This window comes from Priapulus caudatus, unplaced genomic scaffold (genome assembly GCF_000485595.1).
Source record: "Priapulus caudatus unplaced genomic scaffold, Priapulus_caudatus-5.0.1 Scaffold697, whole genome shotgun sequence".
NCBI classification, from domain to species: domain Eukaryota; kingdom Metazoa; phylum Priapulida; class Priapulimorpha; order Priapulimorphida; family Priapulidae; genus Priapulus; species Priapulus caudatus.
The window spans coordinates 18,828-40,189 of NW_014577758.1; the positions used below are offsets into that span (position 1 = coordinate 18,828).

At 42.0% G+C, this 21,362-nt stretch overlaps 2 protein-coding genes across 5 annotated transcripts in view; one reads left to right on the forward strand and one right to left on the reverse strand.

Annotated features, from left to right (window-relative positions):
• The first annotated feature begins 2,877 nt into the window (after positions 1-2,877).
• Positions 2,878-18,429, forward strand: LOC106812888 (bromodomain-containing protein 3-like). 4 transcript variants are annotated; one of them, XM_014816887.1, is made up of 18 exons: positions 2,878-3,022; positions 5,917-6,118; positions 7,933-8,109; positions 8,454-8,600; positions 9,052-9,396; positions 9,897-10,040; positions 10,748-10,924; positions 11,305-11,367; positions 11,483-11,578; positions 11,708-11,809; positions 11,986-12,114; positions 12,668-12,838; positions 13,801-13,926; positions 14,156-14,373; positions 15,071-15,195; positions 15,721-15,891; positions 16,318-16,437; positions 16,591-18,429. In XM_014816887.1, exons 1-18 carry the CDS (start codon positions 2,931-2,933, stop codon positions 16,740-16,742), a joined length of 2,757 nt encoding a protein of 918 aa, XP_014672373.1. In that variant the 5' UTR covers positions 2,878-2,930; the 3' UTR covers positions 16,743-18,429. The 4 variants fall into 4 exon arrangements, with proteins under 4 accessions (XP_014672373.1, XP_014672374.1, XP_014672375.1 ...); XM_014816888.1 differs by having other exon boundaries at positions 12,668-12,829; XM_014816889.1 differs by lacking the exon at positions 11,305-11,367.
• Positions 18,430-19,110: 681 nt separating this feature from the next.
• LOC106812889 (GDP-mannose 4,6 dehydratase-like) overlaps positions 19,111-21,362 on the reverse strand; it is a 7,392-nt gene continuing 5,140 nt past the window's right edge. The window contains exon 4 of the mRNA XM_014816891.1: positions 19,111-21,066. Within this exon, the coding sequence (XP_014672377.1) occupies positions 20,389-21,066 (678 nt within the window). The 3' untranslated portion in view covers positions 19,111-20,388. The remainder of the gene's footprint in view (positions 21,067-21,362) is intronic.

The following is a 21,362-nucleotide window of genomic DNA, read 5'->3' on the forward strand; positions in this document are numbered from 1 at the left end:
TCTTGCGGATGGGTTGTTGAACACGTAAGATCTATTCGACTCAATTTCCATGGTTTCCGTTGCTGACCATTTTAACCAACCGGATCACCACATTGATGACGTGCGTGTGTGTGGCTGCCAACTGACAACATATTACATAGCTCACATCGAACCACATGACTGAGCAGAAATTAATTCTGAGGTTGGTTGTTTAAATCCAGGAGGCATGAACGTAACTTTAATTACGTGTGATTTTTGAGTCCTTGTCTTTGTTTGTGTGTGTTTGTGTGTGTGTGTGTGTGTGTGTGTGTGTGTGTGTGTGTGTGTGTGTGTGTGTGTGTGTGGTGTGTGGTGTGTGTGTGTGTGTGTGTGTGTGTGTTTGTGTGTGTGTGTGTGTGTGTGTGTGTGTGTGGTGTGAGTTGTTTGTGCGCGTATATATATATATATATATATAGTATATATATATATATATATATATATAAATATAGTATATTATATGTGCGTGTTCTTTGCTTGTCGTCCGTATCATGGCACGCGCGAATTGTGTGAATCATTCATTTTTGGATTATCTATAACGCATTGTATTTGTTTTTGATTATTTGATTCGATTCCCAATATCTTGCTGACCTGATGAAGAGATGTAATCTCGAAAGCTCGTCAATTAAACTTTAAACACCCTTATTCTATACCTTGACTTTGTTTATATATATATATATATATTGTAACGGCATAAACATCTGTCCCGGTAAATGCGTTGTTGGCAATCAAACCATAAATATAGGCCTATATGTGCTATATGAGACAAACTAACAGCACACTTATAATATTACCCTAATGCCCAATATATATATATATATATATATATATATATATATATATATATATATATATATATATATATATATATATATATATAACATATATATATATAAAGAAAAACTCGTTTCCTTAATGAAGTTTTATATCACTAGAAAAATGTAAGCGACACGCTGAAAACAATGAAAGGGAACTATAATGTCAATACAGTAAATCGATAACTGGTCAGAGTTCTCTCTCTCCGTTAATAATACTAACTGGACAATATCCCATAACTGTACAATATATATAATATATATATATATATATATATATATATATATAATATATCATAGTATATATCTGTATATATATATATATATATATATATTAAAAAAGGAATAATCCGACATTCCGTTATACACTAGCGTTTTCATCATTATTCTTTTTGTCAAATACATTTGGCATCAGTTTGGTTGCAGGAGCTGCCGGGAGGATGGCGAGTGCCGAGACATCCAGCCGCCTCGGAGGCTCGATCCACTCCTCCGGATTTTCTGTCTGAATTTACTTCCATAGCTTTCACTTCTACCGAAGATGTCCCACACGGCAGTGGAGAGCTGAGAGGTACTACACCTGGCTCAGGGGTGACCTGGAGGTAGTTAATTGTGACAAAGGGTAAGCTAGCTCATTCTCCCACGTTGAAACTCCAAAACCGGATGCAGTTTTAAGTCATACCCAGAGCCCATATATAAATAAATAAATAAATATATATATATATATATTGTAACGTCATATACAGCGCCGGATTAACAGTTGCCTAGGCCGGGGGCATATCATATATTTGGGCCGCCCATCCACCCCCTTCCCCTTCCCATAAGCAAGAATATATACTTTCAACATTTTAATATGACTTTTTTAACACAAAGCACAATTTGTTTACAGAATCACTTTTACAGAAATACTTTTGAGATTTAAGTGTAGCAAAGCACGAGATGAGATTCATCCATATCTATATAACAAGTCCCATCATACCATGTTCAATGCTCAGGAGTGACAGATTCGACATTCGATGTTGTCCATGCTGGGCGCAGGTAGTTTTTCACTCTCTTGAGACACTGAATGATCTCTCACCGCTGCAGTTAGTCATCATCAGAGATAAAAATATTGAGAGCATGGTGCCAACGTTTGGAAGAGAATTTCGAAGTGCTAGGTTGCCATCATCACGCGATGTCATCCCAAATCTCTGGAGCGTCATTTTGCTTGGAGACAGGTAGTCACCTTCAGATGCAAAAATCTGACCTCAGAAATGGAGGAAAAGAAGAGGAGTTCACTGGAGAGCTCAGGTTCAAGGTCACTTGGATAACTATCCACCAATACCTTTGCATACTTGTCCATTTCTTCAGCAGAAATGCTAGTTAGCCTTCGAAGGAACCCAAATTTCCCACTGATGGTTGAACAGTATAATTTTTTTTTGTAGTCACAACACTTTAGGGCCGGTCGACTAGTAGGGCCGGGGGCAAATACCTCCTTTGCCCCATTGATAATCCGCTACTGGTCATATATACATCTGTCCCGGTAAATGCGTTTGCAATTAAACCATATATGTGCTATATGACAAAGTAATAAAATATACCTAATGCGCATGTATTTTAACTAAGCGAATATCGTGGATTTTGTGGAATTCTATGCGGGATGCCATGTTATTATCATTTATTATTTTACATTGACGTTTATTTGTGAAACCATTTATTTTTGAGTTATATACACATCTACACGAAAAGTTTTGATTTTGACTGAAACACAATTTCTTGTTGAGCTGACAAAACTTGCATGTTTTATTTTATTGTTGTTCTACATTAGTAATCTGAAATAACCATCGCCGCGTGGAATCGTATACTCTACTAAATGGAGATAATATTTTGATGCTATGCAATTACAAGTTCATAGTATTTGCTGTTAGATAAAAACAGCTGACTGCTACACGTGGCTTAATGTTTATGTTGTCGCCGCGCTAGCGATCAAGCGAAAGGCGTGCTTAGCGTTAGAAAGAATCACGTGATTCAAACTAGCCAATCACCGCCGTCTTGTCGTTAGTGTTCGTATAAAAGCAATGCTTGTGTCGAGCTGCGTAGCCATTGTCACTGACGTTATGTGTGATGTTCGAAGGAAATCCCCCTAAAATCATGGATACCACTGATCATCCGGCAGTACAAGGCTACCAGCAGTCGGCACAGAACACGAGTGTAGGGTATGGTACATTTTTTAACCTTACCGTAAAAATCTAGATGAAATGGCCCGATAATAGCTAAACATCTGATACTAGCTCTGAGCCTAGACGTTACCTACCCGCCATTTTACTGGTAAACCTCGGTTTATATTCGATTTGCTCAACCAGAAAATTGCAAAAATTACTAGGTTCAAACAAAGTATAGTTTCACGAGATATGTGTGTCTAATTGACTTGTAAGTATCCTTGTTTTTATTAAATATCGACACAATTGGTCTTGATTTTCAATCGGTAACCCGCCTCGGAAATTCATTTCATTGTCTTTGAACTTCTAGCAACTAGTGTAATCGCTACCGAGATTTTCTGTGCAATAATCCATGATTTTTAGCTAGTATGATGAATGGGTAAAATTTTGACTAGACCAGCTAATTTACGTAGCGTGTGTGAGGTAAGAAATTTTCTCAGTGAAATTTTGTGAAGAAATTTTGTGCGCCAGAACGAAGGAAGAACGCCCGCGTACTGTAGCTACAGCAGGTGGGCCGTGGACGCGCGTGACGTCAGGTAGTACGGAATACACCATTTGATTACTTAGGGGTGATCAGCTAAATGTGCGCAGCTGAACTGTATATATCAATAGGGTTTTAATTCTCTGCTTGTATTCAGTTCTAGTTATTTAACATCTTGGATCATTATATCGTTAAGCACAAGAATTGAAGAAACCTACAACTGTTTTTGTCAGTTGCGAACTACACGTGTATATATCCATACCCACTAAAATTATAAAAGTAACATTTTTGCATACTTCTGTTTCGTTAAAGTGTGAATAAAATGATTTATTTGTTCCATCATAATTGATTTGAATCATTAACGTCATTATGGTTTATAGTTATTCAAGAAAGGTGTAGTGAATAATATGATTTTACTCGTGTGCGTTCATGGTTGCTGGGCACATACAAAGATTATTTGGAATCCCAGATAGCCACAAGATTAATTAGGAAGCAGTTCACTTACTGACTAATTACATCTAGCAAGGATCATAATGACTATGATAGTAAAACCCAACTGCATGTAAAATTTTGATGCTAGTTTTCCCTTTTCGACTCTAATCCACCCTTCTCTTCCTGTGCACATGTATAACGTCTAGTAGAGAATGTTGCGACGTGCCTGAAAATCATGAGGTGATGAATTGTACGAGTAAAGCTAACCTATCACATTGACGTGTAACGTCTACCGGATGAGGGTTGCAACATGAATGAGTAAAAACAATCAATTGTACAAGAAAAGATAATCTCTAACATTTATATAACATGTATGGTGCAAAATTAACGCGAGTCCGGAGTCGAATAATCCCTGATTACTCTGGAATTACCTTTTTTTTTTGTTTAGCAAATGTCCCAAGAAAATTTGGCCGACGTGCACCGCAAATGTCCTTTTTTGTTAATATCTGCGGTACTACTTGTATATTGCGGACTCCTTCTTTTTGATGGTAGGGAGTCTATTTGTACTCTCATATTAAAAAGTTAATTTCTACCCATGACATAGCCCGACCAAAATCTGGTGGCGACAGATTGCTATTACGCCCTGACACCCTTCCATAGCAAAAAACCTAATCACACTCTGCAGATCTAAGATGAATAACTCTGTAATACTCAAATAAAACTATTCTATTACCGACTTTGACTTGCCTTGTCTGAAATATGAACGTTAACTAACAGTTGTCCCTGCTTCTAAACTAGAATGTATCTCTTAATTCACGGTATAATCTGCTAATTCTCACAGCATCATCAACTTCCAATCAGCTTTACCCGCCATGTTTAGCGAGGCACGGAAAAGACTCGCTAGAAAATACTACAGAATAGTACAATAGCCTGCACGAATGGCTCTCACGCAATTACAACACCAAAGCAAAGTGAAACGATGTCACAAATGTCGGGCCATTTGTAAAAACTAGATGAACATGTTCTCGTATGTAGGGGTGTTAACATGAGGACCGCAGATCGTTTAATTTCCCTTGTTCGATCCATTGCGGATTTTAGTCACAGTCGGAATGATAGTAAACATGGTGGCAAATCCATAAATTTGGTTGTATTCGTCTCAAAAAGTCGCTGTAACCCCGTAAGTACCCAGCGCATCGTAGCGCACTGATGGTTACAAGAAGGTGGACGTATACTGATTCATTTGGTATATCACATGTGTAGTGTTCTTTGGCGATACTTGGCAAATAAGGCAACTACGTGTTTAGCTGCAGCCAAGGTTTGAAACGGTATTCTAACCCTAGCAATACCGTTTCTTGGAGCTACCCATGACATGTCTAATGCAAAGGGTTTAAGCACAAACAATTATGAATTATAAGAGTAAAGGTAATACTAATCTCTTACATTCGAGTGTAATGTATTCTGGAAAGGGTTTAGCCACAAACTAATAAAATGATGAAGTGCTTGAGTAAAGCTGGGTTTACACTATCATTCTATCAACTTTCTGTTGAAAAATTGACAAGTTCATGTACTTTTCAACTAATCGACTGAAAGTCGGCAGTGTAAACGTAAAATCTGAGCGCTCAACTAGCTGATAGGAACTCCCTTTCTAATTTCTCAACATTTGGTCAGCGAGTTGATCCAAGTTCTTGCCAATCAGACACTCCGATAATAGTGATCAGGAGGTGTGTCCCTCCACCCATGGGAAGAGCACGTTTTTGCTATTGGCGCCACACTGGCCACTGGCAAAAATGCGTACCCACGTCGCCCCGCACGAACACTGCGAGTCAAACGTTGAAACGTTTGTCGATTCGCGGTTGATAACGTAAAAACTTTGAACATCTGATAGAAAGTTTGATAGAACGTAGAAAACCTATCATCTCGTCGATTTTTTTATAGTGTAAACCCAGCTTAAACTTAAAGGTAATCTCTTACATTTAAGGGTGACGTCTAGTGGAGAATCGGGAGGCCCGGCTCCTGCTAAGCCAGTCAAAGTCAAGGTGGAGGAACTTGTCAAGGACGGCAACGATATGGCACCGAGGGCACCAGTAAAGGAGGAGACAAAAGAGAAGAACCATGTTGACCAAGAGGAACGAGAAGATGAAGATGAGGAGAGCGGAGAGAATAATACCACACTTGAGGAGGTATCAGAAGCAGGGTTCGAATTTTGGCTGAAAATCTAGTGGACAGAAAGTTGGTGGTCCGCTTATTTACTAGCAGTGAGTAACGAAATAGTATACAAAAATAACCATTGGCATCAACAGCATACATGTAACTTCGAGTTGGTCAAATGATATATTTCAAACATAGGAATGTCGAGGGAGCTTCTGGGAAAGATTTTACTTTCGTTTTTCGCCTCCCCTGTCCTCGGTACCCCCATGCATAGATCAATGCCAGTGCTCGAAATAAGCATTGTCCGGTTGTCCGAGACAACCAGAATTTGTGCCGGACAACCTAACCAGTCTGAGACATTGTCCGGTGGACAACCAAGAAATGCACCCGCCACTATAAATATCATAGCCGCCATGCTGGTGTATACACAAGAAGTTCAAACAATTAATAAACATTGTTTATACGCAGAGGCTACGCGTACGGCAGCCGTATCTTAATGTCTCGAGGCTACGGGTCTGGCAGTCCCACACACAAGTACAGACAGTCACCCTATCCCAACCCTAACCCTAACACTAACACTAACTCTAAACCGACTCGGCTATCTTATATGTACTCGTGTTATAGTACCCAATTAATCTAGATGGTGTATAACCTTTTGCTTTCAATATTTTGCATCTGAACTGACAATCAATCCTAACCAACTGGTGTAGGCTAGCTGGCACAATAATGTTCATTTTCATACTTCAAATCCGAGTGTTTTCTAGCTCTGACATCAAGAAATCTTAATCGTGAATTAAATCGTGAATAATATAAAAATATGGGACCAGCTGCTATTTCCAACACTGGTATATGTCAGGTTTTCTGATTATGGTGTGGAGAGGGAAGCACATCCGCAAAGTTACATGTGCCTAGAATCTTGATGAAATAGAAGTATATACAGTTTACATTGCTTCTAGATATCTAACTGAATAAAAATAGTCCACTTTCTGCGTAAAGAAAAGTGACGAATTAAGTTAACAGCTTTGATTACGTGCGTGTCAGGTGTCGCTGGTCGTGCCCTCACTCCCCACGATAACCCCTGCGACATATGAACTTATTGTTATGGGGTCATAAAAACACTACATGCTACGCTACATGCCGCAATCGATTTCTTTGACTGTCACGAGGTTTTGTTCATGTGGCGAATCATGCGTTGAGGGAGTTCATGCCTTCGGCTCTAGATGTTTTGGATACCCCGTCTACGTTCAGGAACGGAGCGCATTAGAATGCGCTCCCGTTTACAAGTCTGTCTAAACTGCCGTTACGATAGCCGTAGTATTTCAGCGTAAGTTGAGGGGGAAAAGTGCCGGTCCTCCTGACCGGCAGTTTTGTAGAGTTGGTGACCGAAGCAAAAACTTGGTGGCCTCGGGCCTCCGGGTCGGCACTAATTTCGAACGCTGATCAGAAGTGTCACAGTGCAGCGAACTTTGGTCGTAGATAATAGTGGATGCTAATCACATACTACAAACAATAATTACAAGACATGGAATTAACCTTTTTTTATTATTTAATTGCGATTTTCTAATCTGCTGCACTAGTAGTTGTTACTGTCGTCTACTTATCTATGTGTAGTTCTGGTAGTTATGAACTATATATACTTTTAACCTTGTAATCCCATATTATTAATTATACTAATAATTTTGAAATCTTACTATTGGTCAAGGGGTAGAAATTACTATATATATGCCAGATTATCCTAGCTTCTAGTCTACTAGCAGAAAGAGGCTCTGCGTCAAATAATTTTTTGTATGGCTGGTCAAGAGATGGATATTTTTTCTAATTCTCGTTTATATTTGGTCATTGAAAGGTAGAGCAGACGTCGTCTGGAGTCGTGCAGCCGCCTGTCGTGAGAACCGGCCTCAGAAAGGGACGCAGAACCAATCAACTGGACTATCTACTCAAGGTCGTCATGAAGGCATGTTGGAAGCACCAGTTTGCCTGGCCGTTCCACGTGCCTGTGGATGCAGTTAAACTGATCTTGCAGGTAAGAGTTTATTAGATTCAAATGGATCAATAGATTCAAATGTTGCGATGTGAGACTCGCTCGCATCATTTGCATCGCTACAAATGGTTGCATGTATGTATAAAAACCAGACAATCCATGCCAGCACTGTCAGGTTGCCAGGCTCTGGCCGATATCGATATGCTGAATGTTTACTTGTGTTTACTTGACTATCTAGTACTCGTAACTAGTAGAGTTAAAACCATGTGTTCATGTTTGAAACGAAAAAGTAATCGTTCGTCAGGTAATTTTGCTTTCGTATATTATAGAACAATGTGTCTTTATGTAGTTATCGAATGAGATTTTCTCTAAGCTTTGTATTACAGGACTATCATAAAATTATAAAGAATGCAATGGATTTGGGAACCATAAAGAAAAGGCTGGAGAACTACTACTATTATACTGCACAGGAGTGCATTCAAGATTTCAACACAATGTTCACAAATTGCTATGTCTATAATAAACCTGGAGAGGTAGGCCTCACCTAGTAGTATCTTGTGCTTTCTGTGCCTCACTGCTGCAGTGCTAGCCCAGATGACTCGGTACAGACATTCGTTTTGTAAAACCAAACTATAATAGTTCATTGCATAGGTAATTTTCATGTAGTAGTGAGTATTATAGCTCTGCCACTTTATATCGAATTGTTACTATTATATAAGTTAGTAGTAAAATTATTAGTACCGTATATGATCGCGTAATAACCGCTGGCGCCTATAAGCCGCACCTCAATTTGAATCGGGTAACCAAGTATTGCGCCTAGTATATTTCCCCTCACGGTATGGCGCACTTATAAACCGCAGAGCAAATACAGGGTTGAAATCTGAGGCCAAATTTGCGGTTATTACGCGAGTATATACGGTAGTACAACCGGTCTGTGGAGAGGTGAAATGAGAGTTCTGACGCTTGCATGTTTTGTCGGTGCAGGATGTCGTCTTGATGGCGCAAGCCGTCGAGAAGCTCTTCCTCACGAAGGTGGCGCAGATGCCGAGCGAGGAAGCCGAGCTCCCGATCCCCGTTAAGGGCGGCAAGAAGAAGAAGGGGCGGCCGCCGGGGAGACCCGTCGCTGTGACGTCGACGTCGTCGTCGGTGGCTCCGGCCGCGCAGCAGCTGCCCGTGCCGAACAACGTGTCGAGTACGACGACGACACAGGCGCTCCGCTCGCCGCCGCCGCCACAGCCGCCGCCGGCGCCACCTGTGAAGGTGGCCGTCGCTCCCACGCGCGCCGAGGCTCAGGTGCGCGCGGGCGCCCAGCTGCGCACCGAGAGCCAGGTATGTGTGAGGAAGGGCAGGAAGGAAGTAAAGAAGAGAATTAAGAAAGGCAGGAGGGTTTTTGAACACGGGAATCCAACGCCGGACTCCCTACCCTCAAAAAGAGGGAGTCCGCAGCAAAATGAGGGAGTCCGCAGCAAAATGAGGGAGTCCGCAGAGGTTCAAAATTAAAGATATTAACAATAACGCATGCATGTGCTTATTTTTTAGGTTCATGCAGTTGCACGTCTGCCAAATTTTCTTTGGACATTAGCTGAAAAACACGGTATTTCCGTGGGGTCGTGCTTCGGAACGAACTAGTTAGTATGTCAGAATTTTTAGGGAGTCACACGGACTCCTGCATATGTCGAATCAGGGAGTATTTGACTCCGGACTCCCGTTAATTTTGCACCCTGCCTACATGTTTGTAAATCGAAACCATTGTGGGTCCAAGTGGGGGAACATTCGTTTTAACTAAACTCCATGGCAAGTTTTTATTTTTTTCTATTGTTGTTTTTTAGATTGCGGTGACGTCTTCGCCACCGCCGACCTCCACTGTTACGACTGTTCGTCAGGCGGTGACGCCAGCGCCGGTCGTAACGACGGCGCTACCACGTGCTGCACCAATACCTGTTCCCAATAAAGTACTCGTCTCGCCAACAAAAGTAAGCACACGCAGGGCATGAAATTAGCCAAAATGTGAACAGGCTCACATAAAATTTTAAACAGGCCCTTAGACAAATTTAACAGGCCCTTAATTTTGTTCAATTTATTCCATTAATTTATTAATAAAAGTATTAGCTTTGTGTTTATTAGGCATACTCGTATTATTTCAGTATCTCATTGCTATCAGTGGAGTTCTACTCATTTGACAGGAATTGCTGGAACATTGTAAATATTGTTGATATAAAGGCAAGATAGGCAAAATTTTGAATAGGCCAAGTGGACTGATTATATGGGGGGTTGAACGGGCGGGCTCCGGCAAAATAGCGCTAATTTCGGGCACATTCACATGCAGTGTGGGCCAGGGCCTGAAAGAAGAGAAATTAATAGGAGCGTGGGGATCTAATTGACGGATTTCAGTGCATTTGTTGGTTTATGAAGTAAAAGACTGTGTGAAATGTGGCTATGTGAAAAATTCAAGCCTAGGAAGAGGTAATATGAAAAAAATAAACTACTTTCGTAAGACAAGTACTATAATTTTGTGAAGAAATGTTATGAAAGTAGCAATACAAATGAGTTGTAGTGAATTTTTGCAACATAGACGAGCTCACAGTAGGTATATCTAGATGCATTTTGCTGCGAGAACATGCCTTGTTAACGGGTTGTCGTTGGATGACTAACCGAACCGTTGTCGATCGTGTCTTCACAGCCTAAGCGAGCCGTCAAGCGGAAGCCAGACACCACGACACCGACGACGGCGCCGTCGCTCGACCCGTCGTCCGTCTACGACTTCGACGCCGGACCGACGCCTTCGAAGATCGGCACGCGGCGCGAGAGCGGGCGTCCGATCAAGAAGCCGAGCCGAGACCTGCCGGACGAGCTGGTGGTGAGTTGTTTCTCAAGGTCGTCGCGCCACTAGTCGTAGTCATGCGGTTGGTTCGCACCACCTGGTCCAGGGTTCCTGCAGATCCTGGAAAACCCAGAGGTAGTCCTGGAATTTTTTAACTGCCGATTTCCAGGTCTGGAAATTTGTGTGAAATGCTTCGTGGTAATATAATGTTTGTTTACTAATTCTTGATTGGAGGCATAAAGGTTGTATTTGGATATTTTGCGATCACAGAAAATAGTTTGTTTATTAATGGGGAACTCAGGGGAAATTGTTTTGCTATAAGTGTACGAATACATATTCTCTGTGCGTGTGTCAATTCTAGTAGTCGCGAACTGCAACTTTGTTTCCTTTGTTCTCTTTTCTTGGTGACGTGCTAGTCACGTGCACAAGGAACAAGAACAAGAAACAAGGATGGCAGAAAATCGCCGGTGCTGCTCCAAGTAATACGATGCTTATGCTGTAATGGATAATAGTAGGAAGTTTTAATTATTATTATTATGGGAATTCTAGATTGTGTTTCTTCAGTGTTGATTTTTTTCGTTTTTCTGTTTGTAGCCCCAGCACAGTGTGAAAAGTAAGAAGGGGAAGATGTCTGAACAAATGAAGCACTGTAGCAATATACTTAAAGAGTTGACTGCAAAGAAACATGCAGTAAGTAGATGCTGAATCAAGTTTTTGTTTTTAAAAGTTTGTCGTAATAGATACTCTTGAATGATATACTTGGTGGCAAAGTAAAATACCTCCATCTATTGTTTAGTCATGTGTGGATGTAATTTCCAGGCATATGCATGGCCATTCTACAAACCTGTTGATGCAGAGGCACTGGGACTTCATGATTATTTCGATATCATAAAATGTCCTATGGACTTGAGTACGATTAAGGTAGGTGTTCGGTGTTGGTGCGGCAGTGAGGCAAGGGGTAGTGAGTGTTGTATGTGTGTAATGATTTTAACCTGTGTGAAGTGAAATTACACTTGCTTTCCTTTTTTACTTCAATAAAAAAATTTTCTCTTTAGAGAAACCCAAAATTAAATGAAATCTTATTTCCTGTGGAACAGAGCAAAATAGACAATCGACAGTACAGAAATGCAGCAGAGTTTGCCGCAAATGTCAGAGTCATCTTCACAAACTGCTACAAGTATAATCCTCCGGATCATGATGTAGTGGGCATGGCGAGAAAGTTGCAGGTACGTCACTAAATGCATGATGCGAGCATGCACGGTCGACGCGATGTCAGCCACAAGGTTGCGTGAGACCCATGTAGCTGTCGTTCATGTGCATGAATGATGTTCCCATGTGTTCGTATTTTACTGTTAATCAGTGTTATTTTTTATCGAGCAGTGTTCACAGCTTCAATGTTCCATATCCGCGTACGTCCGGTGAGACGTGCAAAGAATTGTTCATTATGAATGAAATATGTTCATTGGATTTTGTTGAAACTATGAATTCATATTTATCTTGTGGTAAACCCAAGAAATGAACTTGCCATCGAAATTTTCGATCAGCCTTCAGGAAAACTTCATCAGGATGTGACGTCCCCATAGGTGGCAGCAGGTGACGTCTATCTTGCTGCCACCTATGGGGAGGTCACATCCTGATGAAGATTTCCTGAAGGGAGATCGAAAATTTCGATAGTAAGTTAATTTCGTGGATTTAACACAAGATAAATATGAATTCGTCAATTGTTCATTCGTTGTTTGCAGCTTTAGCTCTATGTTCCTTACCCTTGCCTTTCTGCAGGAGGTGTTCGAGGTGAAATATGCAAAGATGCCGGACGAACCGACGCCGAGCATGGATGAGGAGGCTGAGGGCGGCGGCTCGTCGTCAGGGTCGTCGTCAAGCAGCGAGGAGGAGGACAGTGAGGATGAGCGCGAGAAGCGGCTGCAGCAGCTACAGGCGCAGGTGCACAAGGCATGAGTACTCACGCAGACTATCATTCGGCGCGCGGCAGCTTTGCGTATTTTCGAGTTTTGGCGATATTTGCGCGATATTCGAAAACCAAAATGGCGATCACTTAGGCGTAGCGCCATCTCTCGTCAAGATTTCAGACTTTCAGATCGAAAACATTTATTTTTGCATCAAAACTTATGCAGATATCATTATCAAGAGTATATAATGGGAGATATGCTATATAATGGGAGTTCTCCCATATATACTCTTGCTTTATATATCCCCCCTCCCTCTTCTATCACACCCAAGGTGAGCTACAGTGTCAATGACACTTTCATTTTAGATTCTTCAGAAGTCAGCGTGATGTGAGATTAGCTCGTGGCATGTACGCAAGGACAGACGTTGGTTTTTGTAGATTCTTCAGAAGTCAGCGTGATGTGAAATTAGCTCATTCGTGAAGAAAATTGTCACATTTTGCCAAGGCTGGCATCTACTATGTTTCGAGGTGGTGATGTCTACGCATGTTGCTGCCACCTTAAAAATCCTCGCCCTGTCTCGAAAAGAAAGTTAACTGGAATTTTGGTTGACGGGCAAAGGGAAGGGAAGGGTGGCGTAGTTTCAGAGTTTGCTACATGTGTTAGCAGTTTCGGATTGCAAAGGAGAAGATATCCATGGTTGAAAGTCTTTGTGGCTGAACTCGTGTATATATCCCGAACTTTAAGAATGTAATTTGGATCTAATCGTTAACGATAATACACAAAGCAAGCTTGTATCTGTTATATGACTGTGGCCTAGAAAGCTCCGAGTTCATATAATTTTATGCCCCGTAGAGGCTGTCCAGGCCTCTTCTTCATGCATGTTCATATAATTTTATGCCCCGTAGAGGCTGTCCAGGCCTCTTCTTCATGCATGTTCATATAATTTTATGCTGGTGGTTTATGGAGCTGCTGTGTTTAATATTAAAGTTTATATTTTCTTTACAGTTAAAAGCTGTTCACGAGCAACTTGCTCAGCTCTCTGCACAGAAGTCATCGAAGAAGGACAAGAAAAAGAAAAAACACAAACACAAAGAGAAGAAAGATAAAGAGGAGAAGCCCAAGGCAGAGGAGGTACTGCCTTATATAGTTTTGCATTTCGTTAGTTAATTAGCAAGATGATATATTAGTATATTGAATTCTAGCATTCAATGCTGCAGTCCCATTTTTTTGCCAAAATTTGCATTGGGCCTTAGTAGTAGAAACCTCATTGATCCCTTATTGACGATAATAAAAGAATAGTAATACGTCGTACTTGCATCGTGCTAGTGAAACTAATCGGGGACACGTGTGTCACTCTTAGCTATCGAAGCCAGCAACAGAACCCCCTGCCGCGCCGGTCAGAACGCCAATATATGCGCCAAGGCCACCCGGGGCTGCTCCAGCCAAGCCGCCTCCATCGACCACAGTTGGCAAACCAGCTAAGCCTAAGCCAGCGGCGACGCTGACGTCAGGGACCAAAGCTCAGACGCCGAAAGCCGGACCAGGGCAAAAGCGAAAGGCCGGAAAGAGCGCGGGGAAGTGAGTACGGTTGCACTCAATATTGTCTTTATGTCTCTATTAAGGATACATTTAGGGTTGTAGGGGAAATTTGGTTCAAATTTCATTACCAATTTTGCATCTTAACATTCTTAACATTGAACAACTTATGTCTATAAGTTTAGGTCCCCACCCTTTGCTGTTTCTGAGAAATGTGGGAAAAAGCAATTTTCTAAATGTAAATTTACAATTTTTGCTGTCACATAGTTAGCAATGGAGTTTCTGTGATATCTCTTTTATTAAATAGATGTGCGTTTGATTGGATTTGATGGACAGTTGTGTTGTAATGCCCTTTACAGTGGTATCTGTCCGTAACCCTGACTGTATCCTTAAGGATAGATTCAGGGTTGTAGGTGAAATTTGTCAAAATTTCAATATCCATTTCATTTGATAGATGCCGCCTCTGCACATCTTTGCATGTGTAGATAATTATGTATGTGGTTGCCAAACAGTTCAAAATCCTTGCATGTACTTACCTGCCTATTGCAAACCCCGGATTGCCCTTTGAATAGGTAATGCCCTTTACAGTAGTACCTGTCTGTACCCTTACTGTATCCTCAACGTGACAGTGCAACGTCGTGTGTCGCGTGAGGCCACAGATCTACGTGCGTGTCATTTGCGAGATGACCGTTGAGGTTTTACAACGATGAACACTGACAGTGGTCTGCGTTCGTTGTAGGGGTGCTGCGTCGAAGGCCAGTAAAGCGTTGCTGCCACCGTTCGACAGCGATGAGGAGGACAATGCGAAGCCGATGACGTACGATGAGAAACGGCAGCTCAGTCTAGATATCAATAAACTGCCAGGTAATACAGCGTGGCCACATTATAACGCAATCGCTGAAGTCCATAAAATGTCATCGCGAAATAAGCGGGGTCGCGCTAAATCGTGGGTTCAATATATACAATAATGCATAATGAAAAATGCATAAAAGCGAACAATGCGAATGAAAAATGCATGAAAGCGAACAATGCGAATGAAAAATGCATAAAAGCGAACAATGCGAATGAAAAATGCATAAAAGCGAACAATGCGAATGAAACGATGCATACTGTCATGTACACAACATGCACAGAGCAACAAGTCGTGTGAACTCATTTAGTTGCGCGATCTGTAGGCGATCGTCGCTTCGACCTAAAGGCCCCCGCACAAGTTGAGGTTCGTGCTGAGCACGAAGCTCACGCTCCATGCTCATCAGGAACATCTCCACTTTGCTCCATCTTTATCTTATTGTACTTTATCTCCACACGTGTGATGTACAAGTAAGCGTTGTTCCCTCTTTACTTTATCTCCACACGTGTGATGTACAAGTAAGCGTTGTTCCTCCACAGGCGACAAGTTAGGTAAAGTTGTTCACATCATTCAGTCTCGCGAGCCTTCGCTGCGCGACTCGAATCCTGATGAGATAGAGATCGACTTTGAGACGTTGAAGCCATCTACCTTGCGAGAGCTTGAGATGTATGTTGCGACAGTATTAAAGAAGAAACCACGAAAACCTTACAGTAAGTTACTCGTTGGAGCTCAGTCAGTTTGGAGCTTAGTTTAAGGCTGTGCAAATCTGTGTCTGAGAGTCATTCGAACAAAGTGCTAAATGTGTACATCAAAAGACAAGTGCCTGTTCTATAGTGATTGTTTTAATTTATAACTGTCACTTACGGGAAAGGAAATAGTTTTTATAGACAGGTATCTGTCCTATAAAGGTATTTGCTAATGCAGGTTTAAATCAATGTATCTCAGTCATTTATTAGCGTGAAATGTAGCGTCAACAGATAGAATTGGTCTCAGCTGTCAGTTGGCAACTATCATACATGAGAATTTTCCGCGGATCTGCGGATTTCCGTTTTTGAACTGACAAATTTTTGAATCACGCACTTTTCCACTTTTTTTGGTCATTCACTGCTCCCATGTATGCACTAATGACTTTGCAGCTCGACGAACTCCGGGAAAGTCGAAGGAGGATTTCCAGAAAGAAAAGAAGCAGGAGCTCGAGAAACGACTGCAGGAGGTCGGTGGCCAGCTAGCACCGGGCAAGAAACAGAAATCGAAAGGTAAGCGCATCGTCACATAGTATCTGTCTCATGCTCTATAGTCGCTTATCTTGCGGCTCATGTAGAATCGTATTAGCCGCTGTGCGGAATGTTTGTTCGACGCAGTGGCAGTTGCTGCGTCAGTGCGCAAGTCAATCCTGTGCGTTGTTACAGAGCTGGAGGGATCTAGCGGGCAGAAGAACAGCACGGGGGCCACGAACGCTGCCGGTAAACGGCTCAGCGACAGCAGCAGCTCCAGTTCAGACAGCGACTCCAGCAGCAGCAGCTCTTCGTCGAGCTCCTCCGACACCAGCGACTCTGAGTGACCATCTTGCGGCGCCACCTACGTTTTTTCTTCGGAAAACACGGATTTTCCTCCAGTGATCTTTAAATCCCAAACGTTGTAGGTGTGCGTGCGTGCGTGCGTATATGATGGACGTGTGTATGTGTGTGTGCATCCGTGCATGTATGAGGTGTGTGTGTTAGTGTGCGTGCGTACATATGTTATGGGTGTATTCGTGCGTGTGCGTGTGCGTGTATGTGTGTGTGTGTATGTGCGTGCATTCGTGCGTGTATATTTACGTGTGTGTTGGTGCATGAGTGCGTGCATAAACTCGTATAAAGTTATGATGATTGCGAGGCGGATTTGTGATGTGTCCGTTTGCCGTAGTTGTCGCAGTGTTGCCTGCTGTACATTACTGCTAGGCTGCCTAAGCTGTAGTGCTCATCTATGGCTCCCTTCCTCGATACTTCTCCTTAACACACTGATTAGCAAATTGGGGAAACCACGTATAATACTGCCTCACAACGTAGAGAACGTTGACGCTGTCCCGATTACTCGCAGCGACTCGGTAGTGTGTGACGACGACGGCGACGTGTTGTTAGTGACGGCAGAAATTCTGATCGTCCTCGTGCGTTTCATTCCTGCTAGGTGGGTGGCTCGTGTATGATCAGCGTCGGGGCGATGCTATCACCATATGTAAGCAGTAGTAGAAGTACACTAGTGACCGTGCTGGCTGTGTTCGCTCTCTCTAAGTCGTCACCAGCTGTGTAATGCCAGCTTACATGTATGGCCTTTAGGTAACGTGATTCCAAGTTATACTCTTTGTTATTGTTTGGTGAACATGTGTACATGCAAGATTTGGCAACAATCAAGAAATATTATATAAGATGAGTAATTAATTTGATGTGACATGCTTCGAAAGCAATGTATGTTGTACATACAAATTTATAATGTTGGCAAATAGTATTTAATATGTTTAACATGTACGAGGATGCAAATGCCTGTTTTTATATGAATGCTTGATGATTCAGCTCAAAAACGTGTTAATTTCGAAAAGAAAAAACATCTTAAACTTATTGGGGAAAAAAATATGAGAAAAAAAGCAGTCCAATGTCCATCGTGTACGTAGGTATGCAGTTTCATTATTGCATGTTTTATATATACAGTGTTTTTGTATGTATTCGCCTGCCGGTGTGAGAAAGGAAGCAGTGCTGCGCAATAGGAGTCCCCGATATCACCGCATGTCCCCGTAGAAATAGGCGTTTTGCCTGTGTCGGAATAGCCCTTTGCGTTTGACTGAGAAGAAGAAGAGGTAGTCGTGTAATCGAACGCTGACTGCGGCACGAGGGTCGGGTATAGAGCTTCCTCCACTCAACTCACCTGTCCTGTCGGATGCAGTGACATCAGCTGGAAACCCGCGGAATCTAGTCCATGCAGCCCCAGCGATTCCACAAAGGGTGCCACGTTGGTTGCATTTGTCGTTCATATCTCGATGCTAGGGTTAGTTTCGGCACAGCACCGCAGAGGCTGGTGTAGGAGGCTCGTATGCAACGTTGAAAGTGATTTTATCTGCCCGTTGGTTTTCAGGTGGTTGCTGGCTGCATGACTAATATGATGTCGTGTGAGAGATGGGGTATCATTATGAATTGCCCATTTGTACATTTGTACAGAACTACATTTTTAAACTGTAGTTAGATGTGAATAAATTATCAAGTTATTGTACAAAACAATTGCTGTTGTGTTTATTTTTCAAGGTGGTGCAATTTTTAATTTTGGAGTTTTCTAAATGTTTCTAATGTATTGCAGAATAGAAAATATGTGACATGAACACCAAGGGAATCTAACTATGTATATCTATAAATTTGTGACAAATTGATGAGACACTAATGAAATATTTTTTATATTCTTATACCAGTCTAACCTAAAGGACTTTTTTCTAACTTGTTGCTACTGCTCTAACGTTGACAAATATACTACATTTCACATCATTTCTTCCTTAACTTGTACATGGCTATTTGTAGGGATATTTTCTTTCACCTTCCGTTTTAAAATACGCATGAAACTAACGGTTGGACAATAAATGTAGTTTGTTACCTTGTACGAGCTCAATTTAGAGAGCAGTTTGCAAGAATGCAGCTCGGCAAATGTGGTGGACAAAGGTCGAAAATCACACACGTTGCAATGTTACTCCATTTTACAGTATTATACTGTAAAATGGAGTAGCATTGCAACGTGAATGCTATGTGTTCAAGCTGTTGTACAATATGTGAATTTGCCTCCAGTAAATAGCAGTTGCTGAATACAAGCAGTGTTGGACATATTCCCCATTAAGTTTACAAACGGTTTGTAGCTATACTGTATAGCTACAAACCGTTTGTAAACTTAATGGGGAATATGTCCAACACTGCTTGTTATTCAGCAACTGCTATTTACTGGAGGCAAATTCACATATTGTACAACAGCTTGTATTCACATTCCATTAGGGTCCTTGTATCACCATTGCAACTGATTATATATTAATATATGAAACTGCAACCAGCTTTACAATTAGTGTGCTTTAGTTTCTATTTACAATTTAACAAATCAAAAATTACAATGGTACACACCACCTGAAATTCCTTCATAGTATACCTTACATTAACATTTCTCAATTGCAATTTGCAATCATAGATTTAATAGCTTGGACATTTTAAAAGACTAATTTTTTGGCTAGATTATGAAACCTGCTACATTTTTACAAACATAGACATGATTGAAATGTTGGAACATTATTACATATTATCAAGAGCGTATAAAGAAGGCGTATAAAAAAAACCTTATTTATACGCTCTTGATATTATCAGGAGTGAATAATAATAGATTCCTACGAGGCAATTCTTATATTCTTCTATTATTATTCACTCCTGATATTATTATACAATTTCAATAATTAATTCCTACTAGACAATAAAGAACCGTGCCATTACACATCTGAAATTTATTAACGTAAAGTAAGACACTTTATCCATATGACCTTCCCTGCTTCACCAATCTTTACTTTGATTGTATCAGGTAGGTGGTATTTAGAATCGTACATCACACATGGTTGTGATATTGGAATTTTATTCATTATATCTGGCACTTTACTGTTCTGGTTACACATCCTGTACTTCATCGTAACTTACACAAAGCCATATACACAAACTGCATTACTGAATTATCAAGAAGCCGTGATTTTAAAAATTTAAGTAAAAAATTGTGAAATGATTTGATTTAGGGTTGAAAGATCAATTTTTTGGCAGAAATGCCTGAAAACTATGAAATATGGGAGGCATGACATCTACAATAAGGTACATGAAAAAGATTGCTGCAGTTTCTTTTACTGGCATCTGTTTAAAAAAAGATGACAAGAACAGAGTAGAAACAGTACCACTCACACTGTCATGCGTACCTGAAAATTGACCGACCGAGCGAGATTAACATTCAACTTGGCATACAGTTGCTAAGTCAGTAAATCACACGTTAGTTACGCATGGATCCCGAATCATAGACTTTGTGGCACTTTGCTACTAAGCAGCATTTTATAACGCCCTCCACACCAATTGGCTACTTGGCAACCATCCCTGGCGGATACACCAGTAAGAGTAGATATTTCCATCAAAAGCATGCGCGCGAGGAATGCAGTTATCACATCTTCGTGTTGTTCCCCCTCAAGCGGACGGGTTCGCCTTCATCAGCTTGACGTCCGACTCCACCATCTCACTCACAAGCTGCTTGAACGGCGTCGTCGACTCCCAGCCGAGCTCCGTCTTCGCCCTTGTCGCGTCTCCCTGCAGGAACTCGACCTCCGTCGGCCGGTAATACTTCGGATTGACGCGCACGCGCACGACGCCCGTCGCGGCGTCGCGCCCCACCTCGCCCTCGTCGCTACCCTCCCACGCGATCTCCACGCCGATGACGCGGAACGACTCGACGACAAACTCGCGCACGCTGTGCACCTCGCCCGTCGCGATGACCAAGTCGTCCGGCGCGTCCTGCTGCAGCATGCGCCACATGGCGTCGACGTAGTCGCGCGCGTGGCCCCAGTCGCGACGCGAGTCCAGGTTGCCGAGCTCCACGCGCTCCTGCTGCCCGAGGTGGATCTTCGCGACAGCACGCGTGATCTTACGCGTGACGAACGTCTCGCCACGCCGCGGCGACTCGTGGTTGAAGAGGATGCCGTTGCACGCGTAGATGCCGTAGGCCTCGCGGAAGTTGACGACGATCCAGTAGGCGTAGAGCTTGGCGACCGCGTAGGGTGAGCGCGGGTAGAAAGGCGTCGTCTCACGCTGCGGTATCTCCTGCACCTTGCCATAGAGCTCACTCGTAGATGCCTGGTAGAAGCGCACCTGAAACATAGACGATGGGTTTATCGCACAAGAATTTTGCAATGGCGCGCACGTGCAGTCATCTGGCAATGTAAGAGCGAATTTGATGATACAGTAGAAGTCCAAAAATCTGGACTGCTCGGGGATTGGGGTCGGTACGGATTAGTGTTGTCAATCGGTTGTAATTTGGACCCAAGTAACCGATGATCGGTTACAATAGGTTACTCGGGGTTTGTTTTGCATTGTTTACTACTGTGTGTATAATACATGTATGGTAATAAAGGATAACTTGTATAGTAGCAATAATATCTCTGATT